Source organism: Cebus imitator, unplaced genomic scaffold, assembly GCF_001604975.1.
Source record: "Cebus imitator isolate Cc_AM_T3 unplaced genomic scaffold, Cebus_imitator-1.0 Scaffold216, whole genome shotgun sequence".
NCBI classification, from domain to species: domain Eukaryota; kingdom Metazoa; phylum Chordata; class Mammalia; order Primates; family Cebidae; genus Cebus; species Cebus imitator.
Window position 1 is genome coordinate 954992 of NW_016107531.1, and position 9849 is coordinate 964840.

Below are 9849 nucleotides of genomic sequence, written 5' to 3' on the forward strand. Positions count from 1 at the left end.
AAGCCATTAATTCAGAAAATAAATATTCATGTTTTTTTGTTTTTATTTTTTTAGGTGGAGTTTGGCTCCTGCTGCCCAGGCTGGACAGGTTCAAATGATTCTTCTGCCTCAGCCCCCTGAGTAGCTGGGATTACAGGTGGGCACCACCATGCCCAGCTAATTTTGTATTTTTAGTAGAGGCGGGGTTTCTCCATGTTGGTCAGGCTGGTCTTGAACTCTCGACCTCAGGTGATACACCTGCCTTGACCTCCAAAGTGCTTGGATTACAGGCGTGAGCCACTATGCCCAGCCATAAATAAGCATTATTATTAGAGACAGGCTCTTGCTCTGTTGCCCAGGTTGGAGTGCAGTGGTGCCATCATAGTGCACCGCAACCTTGAACTTGGGGGCTTAAGCTATCCTCCTGCCTCACCTCCCAAGTAGCTGGGATTATAGGCACACACCAGCATGCCCAGCTAATATTTTTTTTTATTTTTGATATGGAGTCTCACTCTTGTAACCCAGGCTGGAATGCAATGGCACAATCTCAGCTCACTGCAACCTCCACCTCCAAGGTTCAAGGAATTCTCCTGCCTCAGCCTCCCACGTAGCTTGGATTACAGGCGTGCACCATGACTCCCAGCTAATTTTTGTGTTTTTAGTAGAGACAGAGTTTCACCATGTTGACCAGGCTGGTTTCAAACTCCTGACCTCAGGTGATCCACCTGCCTTGGCCTCCCAAAATGCTGGGATTACAGGTGTAAGCCATCGGGCCAGGCCTTAATTATTAATTATTATTATTATATAATAACATATATATATTATATGTTATATAATATGTAAATATATATAAATATATAAACCCGAGACGGGGTTTCACCATATTGGCCAGGATGGTCTTGATCTCTTGACCTCATAATCCACCCACCTTGGCCTCCCAAAGTGCTGGGATTACAGGCGTGAACCACGGCGCCCGGCCTATTATTGTTATTATTATTTTTCTAAGATATCACACTAGTCCATATTATTATTATTATTATTATTTAAGTTGGAGTCTGTTCTTATTGCTCAGACTGGAGTGTAGTGGTGTGATCACAGCTTACTGAAACCTCCGCCTTCTGAGTTCAAGGGTTCTCCTGCCTCAGTCTCCTGTGTAGCTGGGATTACAGGCACCTGCCACCATGCTCAGCTAATTTTTTGTATTTTTAGTAGAGATAGGGTTTCACCATGTTGGCCAGGCTGGTCTCAAACTCTTGACCTCAGATGATCCACCCGCCTCAGTCTCCCAAAATACTGAGATTACAGGTGTGAGCCACTGCTCCCGGCCTAGGCTTTTCTTTAATCCTCACATTTCCCTAGGGGGTAGATGCTAGAATCTCTATTTTACTGATGCGGAGAATGAGGCTTAGCTTAGAGGGGTCAAGTGACCTGCCTAAGGTCATACAGCTAGGATGTGAAAGAGCAGGAATTCAAGTCCAGAGCTATGTGACTCCAAAGCTACCATCTTATACCACTTCTGGGGGTGTGCTGACAATTAGAAGGGGTGTCCAGAAAGCCCCTAGCCCTCTTTAGCCCCTCACTGAGTGAAACTGCAGGAGTTTTTCATTATTATTATTGATGTTAACATTGTCATTAACTCCTTTTCCTTCCCTTCCCCTCTGCTAGAGTTCTTCAAGTTCAAGGGCTTTGGGAGTCTCTCCAACCTCCCTCGGTCCTTCACTCTGAGACGGTCCTCAGCTCCCATCAGTAGGCAGTCCCATTTGGAGCCTGACACCTTTGAAGCCACGCAGGATGACATGATGACGGTGCCCAAGAGTCCCCCAGCCTATGCCCGCTCCACTGACATGTACAGCCACATGGGCACCATGCCTCGCCCCAGCAGCAAGAAAGCACAGAACTCACAGGCTGCCCAGCAGGCCCAGGAGGTGGGCCCCAAGCCCAACCTGGTACCCCGAGGTCTGCCCGACCCCCCAGGCTTGGAGGCAGCCAAGGAGGTGGTGGTGGAGGCCAATGGTCCCCTGGAGGACACCCCAGCAATGGAACCCAACCCTTCAGCAGTGAAGGCAGACCCCGTTGGAAAGCCTGAGGTCCCCACAGCAGACATAGAAGAGGAGAGACCTTCCAGGGACATGCACTCAGAAAGGTAGGTGCCCAGGGGCTGGTGACAGCAGGACTTGCAGGGATGTTTTCTTTTTAACCCAGTACACATCTGGGTTAAAAAGAAGGCTGGGTGCAATGGCTCACACCTGTAATCCCAGCACTTTGGGAGGCTGCTGCAGGCCAAACATGAGGTCAAGAGATAGAGACCATCCTGGCCAACATGGTGAAACCCCATCTCTACCAAAAATACAAAAATTAGTTGGGCGTGGTGTCCCAGCTACTTGGGAGGCTGAGGCAGAATCACTTGAACCCGGGAGGTGGCAGTTGCAGTGAGCCAAGATCAGGCCATTGCACTCCAGCCTGGTGACAGAGTGAAAGTCTGTCTCAAACAAACAAAAAAACAAAAACAACAAAACAAAAAAAAACCCCTACACAGTGATCAGGTGCTTACCGTAGAACAGGCACTGTGCTAAACCCTTCACTTGTAATCAGCAAAAGAAAGCTGGCAAGGAGAAACTCTTATCATGTTCATAGGATAGACGAGGAAGCTGAAATTCAGAGGGTGACGTCATCCGCCTCAGTCAGTGTGCACATTTACTAATGACAAAGCCACCATGTGAACCGAGACCCCCTGCTTTCAAAACCCCTGTCAGCATCTAGCATGGGCCCTTAGCTGCTGGCTGGGTCCAAAACCCAGTCACCAGACCCCTACCCTGGACCCCCTCACCCAAATGGCAACCATTATTTCTTCTGGACAATACCTCCACCTAGTCTAGAAGACCATTCATCAGCTTAAGCTGGTTATAGGGTGAGTTGAGTTCAGGCAAAAATACAAATTGTGATAATAGGACAATACCTCCCATTTAGTAAGCATTTTTACTGGTTTTTATCAAAACAAATATCTCGCTGAAAGCTCCGTAAAAGATTCAGTTATGAAGGCCAGGTGCAGTGACTCACACCTGTAATCCCAGAACTTTGGGAGGCTAAGGCAGGCAGATCACTTGAGGTCAGGAGTTTGACACCAGCCTGGCCAACATGGTAAAACGCCGTCTCTACTAAAAATACAAAAACTAGCAGAGCATGGTGGTGCATGCCTGTAATCCCAGTTACTCGGGAGGCTGACGCGAGAATTTCTTGAACCTGGGAGGTGGAGGTTGCAGTTTGCCAACCTCCGCCTTCAGTTCACACCACTGAACTCCAGCTGGGCAACAGAGGAAGACTCTGTATCAAAAAGAAAACAAACAAACAAAAAACAAAGATTCAACTGTTAGCCCCATTTACAGATTGGGAAACTGAGACTCAGCCAAGGTTACACAGAGCTGGGATTTGAGCAGGAATCTGCCTGCCTCCAGAGGCTGCACACTTACGCAGTGCGAATTGGACTCACTACCTTCTCAACCCTAAGGCCATGTCTTTCACACCCCGGGACACCCCTCAATCCCAGCCAAGAGTCCCCAGGTTTTGGATCCTCAGAGCCTTTGTCTCAACCACGCCAGTCACATGTGCCTGTCAACATAAAGAAAAAAACCCAGTTGAGCAAAAGTAATTGTAGGGCCAGTTCTGGGACCTTTCTTTTTTTTTTCTGGTAACTTTCTTGAGCAGCTTTTTCCTAAGACATCAAGCACAGCCTCTGTCTCTGAGCTGTGATTGCCTAGACCCCTGATCAGTGCGGAGCAGGATTATGTAAAGGGGCAGGGTGAATCCAGTCCAGATTCTGCTTCTTACTGGCTGCATGACTGGACACATCTGTTCCTCTCCGGGAGCCTCAGTTTCTCATCTGATAAATGGGCATAACAATAGCACCTACCTGGTCGAGTTGTGGTGAGGATTCAAGAATAACATACCTGTAAAATCTCAACACAGTGGCTAGCACGCTGCACTCAGTAAATGGGAATGCTATATTTACGATTAATAAAACTCATATTTTCCACCATCCCTGGCTGCCTTCTGCCATCCCCTCCGACACTCGGCCTCATTCGGGCGTAGAGGACCAAGGATTGTATGTAGGGGAGACGGCCTGATGTGTCCTGGGGCGTTCCAAGGCACCTCAAGGTGGGAGACTGCACCAGGAGCCTGGCCCCTCCTACCTAAGGGAAGCCGAGTTTCTCGGGCGCGGGGCGGGGCGGGGTGGGGCGAGGCGAGGCGGAGTTGAGGGCGTGTCTGAGGGCGTGGCCTACCAAGGCTTCACGGAGAGCTGCTGGGGAGCGAGCTTTGGAACCCGGCGGGCGAGGCGAAGGGATGTGCTCGGGGGCGCGGCCTTCCCGACACTGACTGACAGGGAGGAGGCGGAGCGAGACCGGAGGCGGAGGGGCGTGTCCGAGGCGGGCGTGTCTTTCCCTGCTGGTGGAGTAGGCGGTGGAGCTGGGCCCGGCAATGGGCGTAGGGGCGTGTCTGGGGGACGTGGTCTACAGGTCAGTCTCCGCCCCCGGAGTCCGGCTGTGAACTCCGCAGCTCCGTGGCCTGAGAAAGGCGAGAGCTGGGCTTAGGAGGTCCCGGGGCTGCAGGCTGCGACAGCGGGGGAAGCATGACTGCCGTGGGCCGACGGTGCCCCGCGCTGGGGTCCCCAGGGTGAGTGATCGAGCTGGGCCTGGGGAGGGCCAGTGGGGAGCAGGAGAGGTCGAAGGAGGAAATCTGCACCCTGGGGCAACTGACAATTTCGGGGGTGGGGTTAGCATCAGGGACTTTTCCAAGCCTTCTTTCTTTGGGTGTAACTTTGTCCCCGCAGGCCAGGCATCTGCTCATCTACCCTACCCAAGAGCCCCAGAAGAGAGGTACTATCACCCCCATTTTATAAATACGGAAAGAAAGGCTTGCCTGCTGAGTTTGACACAGCCAGTGAGTGTCAGAACCTGGGTTTAATTCCAGCTTCCTGGCCTATGCTCTTAACACCTGGGCAACACATTCCTCTCCAGAAGGGCCAGGGCTGCTGAGAAAGGTGGTCTTTTCTTGAGAAACCTTGAGAATGCCAAGTCCAGGACCCAGCTCAAACTTTCTTCCCCTGTGGATGGAGGCCTGCTGGGCCTAGCAGTGTCTCTGGCATCACACTTGGCCAGGAGCTGACCAAGGAAATGGAGAGACTCTTCCCCTCCAGCATCTGGAGTGTCCTGAGGAGGATGGGATTAGGAGACCATATTGAGCCCCTTTCTGCTGCCCCAGGACCCAGTGCTCCATCTGCCCCCCAGAGGCTGTAGAACATTTCTTCCAGGAGTCCCTGAACCTCAGCCCTGTGCCCTGGAGTCAGGGGAGCAGGCTTGCCTGTGAGATCTCAGACTAGCCCTGCCCCAGTCTGGGCCTCAGCCTCCCCAGTAGCCCAGAAGGGCCTGAGATGGTCTCTGAGGATCCATCCAGCTTAGGGAGGAAAACATTTGGGAATTGCTAGTAAGCAAGGGGGCCCTGTTCCTGAGTGTCTAGAGGGGGCTGTCCCACTGGCTGTACCAGGAGCAGCCTAAGCTGGGGAGACAGTGTCCCTCCCCCACCCCTGGAGAGGCAGGGTGCACCTGGAGCAGGAGGAAGGAAGGGGAAGAGGTGAGGCTGCAGGGGTTTCCTGGTGTCCTGTTCCCTGCTGAGATCATGGGGATGAAGAGGAAGGAGGGAGGAGGGGCCTTTAGCTCCCAAAAGAAAGGAAAGCACCAGCTTAGCCTGCCCCCTCCCTCCCAGGGAGCCTCAGTCCTCTGCAGGTCCCAGAGAGGCACCCTCCAGCCTCAGTCCATCTTACGGAGGAGGAAGCAGGGGCCTGGAGAGGGACAGGAAGCCCCAGCACTCCCTATCCCATGCCCACCCACACTGGAATTGTCAGGCGAGGGTCCCACCAGGCACGATCACCAGCTGAGAACTGGCGAGCACCTGACAGGTGTTGTCTAGCTCATGGGACCTGTGAATTGGGCGCCTCTACTTAATTTTGCCAGTGAGGAGACTGAGGCTCAGAAAGGGGAAGGGACTCTCCTGGGGTCACAGAGATATTGGGTGTCAGGCTTGACTATTTGATCCCAGGCCTAACTAGCTCCTACGTCCAAGCTCTCTCTCTCTCTCTCTCTTTTTTTTTTTTTTTTTTTTTTTTTGATGGAGTCTCACTCTGTCTCAAGACTGGAGTGCAGTGGGGCAATCTCAGCTCACTCAGCCTCCGCCTCCCAGGTTCAAGCGATTCTCCTGCCTCAGCCTCCCAAGTAGCTGGGACTACAGGCACGCACCCCCACACCAGGCTAATTTTTAAATTTTAGTACAGACAGGGTTTCACCATGTTGGCCAGGATCGTCTTGATCTCCTGACCTAGTGATCTGCCCGCCTTGGCTTCTCAAAGTGCTGGGATTCCAGGGCATGGGCCACCACCGCACCCGGTCCAAGCTCAAGCTCTTGACCACTAGGTCACATTTCCCCTCCTGCAAGTAAAAATCTCAAAGCTTTTTCTACCATTATTTCATATGACTTCCCATGACCCCTCGGAAAGGAGCCCATTTTACAGATGAAGACACTGAGATTTTTGTGAGGCTAATAACTTGCTTGAGATGATGCAGTTAGTTGGATTGGAATGATACTCATTTTCATACTGACTGAGGTACAGCTGTGCCTCAGACACTGTTCTAGGTTCTGGGAGATGGTGGTGAGCATGGCAGACAAAACCCTGCCTTCATGGAGTCCCCATTCCAGGACAGGGGAGATGGGTGATAGACAAGATAGATTAGTTCTGCAGTCAACTAGAAGAGAAAGAGTACGATAAATTTTTTTTTTTTGAGATGAAGTCTCACTCTTGTCCCCCAGGCTGGAGTGCAATGGCATGATCTTGGCTCACCGTAACCTCCACCTCCTGGGTTTAAGCTATTCTCCTGCCTCAGCCTCCCGAGGAGGCACCATGCCCTGCTAATTTTTGCATTTTTAGTAGAGACGGGGTGTCTCCATGTTGGCTAGGCTGTTCTGAAATTCCTGACCTCAGGTGATCCGCCCACCTTGGCCTACCAATGTGCTGGGTTTACAGGCGTGAGCCACCATGCTCGGCTGTTACCGAGAAAATTTAAAATCAGCTCTAGAATTGGTTGGCGAAAGTGGGGAGGGGCTGATGGTGCCAATTTAAGGTTAGCCAGAAAGAAAGGCTCTGTGAGGAAGTGATGTTTGAACAAAGGACATGAAGGGACAAACCGTCTTGCTATCTGGGACAGAGCATCCCGGGCCAAGAGAACAGTGTGTAGAAAGGCCCTGAGGTGGCATGTTTGGGGAACAGCAGAGACCAGTGTGGCCAGGGCACAGCAAGGTGAGGAGGACAGGGAAGGGCTGGGCTGGGAGGCTGGACTGGAAATGGAAGCAGATAACGTAGGGTCTGGAGGGGCCCAGCGAGGACCCGGCTTCGGCTCTCAGCAAAACGGGAGCCATTGCTGGCCTTGAGCAGCATTTAAAAGACCTTTTTGGGGCCGGGCGCGGTGGCTCAAGCCTGTAATCCCAGCACTTTGGGAGGCCGAGGCGGGGGGATCACGAGGTCAAGAGATCGAGACCATCCTGGTCAACATGGTGAAACCCCGTCTCTACTAAAACTACAAAAAATTAGCTGGGCATGGTGGCACGTGCCTGTAATCCCAGCTACTCAGGAGGCTGAGGCAGGAGAATTGCCTGAACCCAGGAGGCGGAGGTTGCGGTGAGCTGAGATCGCGCCATTGCACTCCAGCCCGGGTAACAAGAGCGAAACTCCATCTCAAAAAAAATAAAATAAAATAAAATAAAATAAAATAAAAAGACCTTTTTTTAGGAGGATCTTTTCTATTTTTGATATTTTTTCTGAGACAGGGTCTCATTCTGTTGCCCAGGCTGGAGTGCAGTGGCTCGATCATAGCTTACTGCAGCCTTGAACGTTTAGGAGGATCTGACTGCAGCCCTGTCACTTGCTAGTGCCTCATCTGAGTGTCCTTTGCCTCCCACCGAGAAATCCAAGCCCCACCCTTCATTTCCAAGGGGCTGTTTGAAGGAAACGGGAACTTGAGAACCAGGGGCACCCTGTGTTGCCCCTGCCCTAGCCCTGGTGCCAGGCACAGAGAACTGGCCAGGATACTCCCCCCCCACCCCATTTCCTTTTGGAATGTTGATTCTGGTCCAAGAATTCCCAACTCTCCCCAGAGTCCCACGACCCTCTCAGCCCTGCAGGGTGACGTCAGCTGCCGGGCATCTGGTAGCGATTACCCACCAGGGGAGGGGGTCGTGGTGGGCCCCGTTTGTGCAGCCTCTTCAGGCTCTGGGCGGCTAGTCCTTGTCTTCTGAAGGGGCCCAGCTGCTCCTGGCTCTCATTTCCTGTGGAGACTTTCTCACAGTCCCTGAGACCCCCAGACGCCTTGGGCTGTGGGAACTGGGCTGGCTTGGGAAGGATGGGCTGTCCCCCTGACCCTTAGCTGGAGCCACAACCCCCCAAACCCTCAGGGGACCCTACAGGCTGCTGGACCTGCGTGGGGTAAGGGCTGGGGAGGCTAGGGGTCAGGTACAGCGGTAGCTCAGAGGCCCACTGAATGTGTGGCCTTGAGCAAGTCCCTTTTCCTCTCCGAGCCTTAGTTTCCCCATCAGTAAATTGGGGACAGTGACAGCACCTGCTTCATAGGGTCACTGTGGGGACAGGATATGTCAGGTGGGGCATTTATGCTGGGTTTGGCCCAAGCAAGTACCAGTAAACAGGAGCTACTCATGCTGTAGAAGGGGAAACTGAGGCCCGATGAGAGGGACTTGCCCAGAGCCACACCACTTCCTACCTCCCAGCCTCGGGCCCTCTCAGGCTCCACCCCATTTCCTCTTCCTGACATTGGTTCTGGACTCTGGTTGAATGCTGTTTTTTTGTTTGTCTGTTTCTTTGCCTTCCCTCCCCAGCTTCTCCTCTTCTCCACCCGGAAGTGGCTCCCAATGTCTGGGGGAGTCCACCCATGTAAGAAACGGAGCAGAGAATTAGGCATCAGGCCATCTGGTTCTAGTCTGAGCAGCTGCGTGCCCTGGGTCAAGTTACAAGCTTCAGTTTTCTCCCCTGTAAAATGGGGCTCCAAGATCACAAGCGTTCCATCAGCCACCAGCACTCAGTGGATGCCTTTTCTTTTGGCTCTTCTTGGGCAGGTTTTGAGACTTGAGTGGCAGCTCTCAGGGCCCAGAATCCTCAGCTCCACCCTTCCCACCCTGGGAAGAATGGCCCCTGATCTGCCTTCTCCTTACAGGGCTGTTGCCCATCCTGAGTTCCTGCTGGACACCCCAGCCCACTCAGGAAGACCGAGGGCTCTGGACGGTAGAGAGCGAGCAGGATGTTCAGGGTACAATGGTGGCCCATCTTGGGGAGTGGGGGAGGGCTAAAGCCAAGAGTCTTCCTGGCAGGGAATCCCACAGCCCCCATAGCTGGTGTCCTGGGAGAGACGGGGCTTTCCACCCAGCTCTCTTTGCCCAGGGCCTTTAAGGACTGAGAAGCTCACAGCAGGCAGGTGGCTGCTGTTTCTCTGCCATGGGTGAGTGAAGACGAGCATGAAGGAAGGAAAGAGGCTGGGCACAGTGGCTCATGCCTATAATCCCAGCACTTTGGGAGGACAAGGCAGGTGGATCACCTGAGGCCAGGAGTTTGAGACCAGCCTGGCCAACATGGCAAAACCCCATCTCTACTAAAAATACAAAAATTAGCTGGGCATGGTGGCACGTGCCTGTAGTCCTAGCTATCCAGGAAGCTGAGGCAGGAGAATCACTTGAACCCAGGAGGCAGAGGTTGCAGTGAGCCAAGATTGCACCACTGCATTCCAGCCTGAGCAACAGAGCAAGACTCCATCTCAAAAAAAT

General features: G+C 52.7%; 1 protein-coding gene across 3 annotated transcripts in view; it reads left to right on the plus strand.

Moving 5' to 3' along the window:
- SH2D3C (SH2 domain containing 3C) overlaps positions 1-9849 on the plus strand; it is a 41642-nt gene that overhangs the window by 2888 nt on the left and 28905 nt on the right. The window contains exon 2 of one of the 3 annotated variants that reach the window (XM_017549061.2): positions 1645-2122. In XM_017549061.2, the coding sequence (XP_017404550.1) occupies positions 1645-2122 (478 nt within the window). Of the gene's footprint in view, positions 1-1644; positions 2123-4402; positions 4648-7000; positions 7322-9849 lie in introns of those variants that run through there. The other 2 variants (XM_017549063.2, XM_017549065.2) reach the window with 2 other exon arrangements.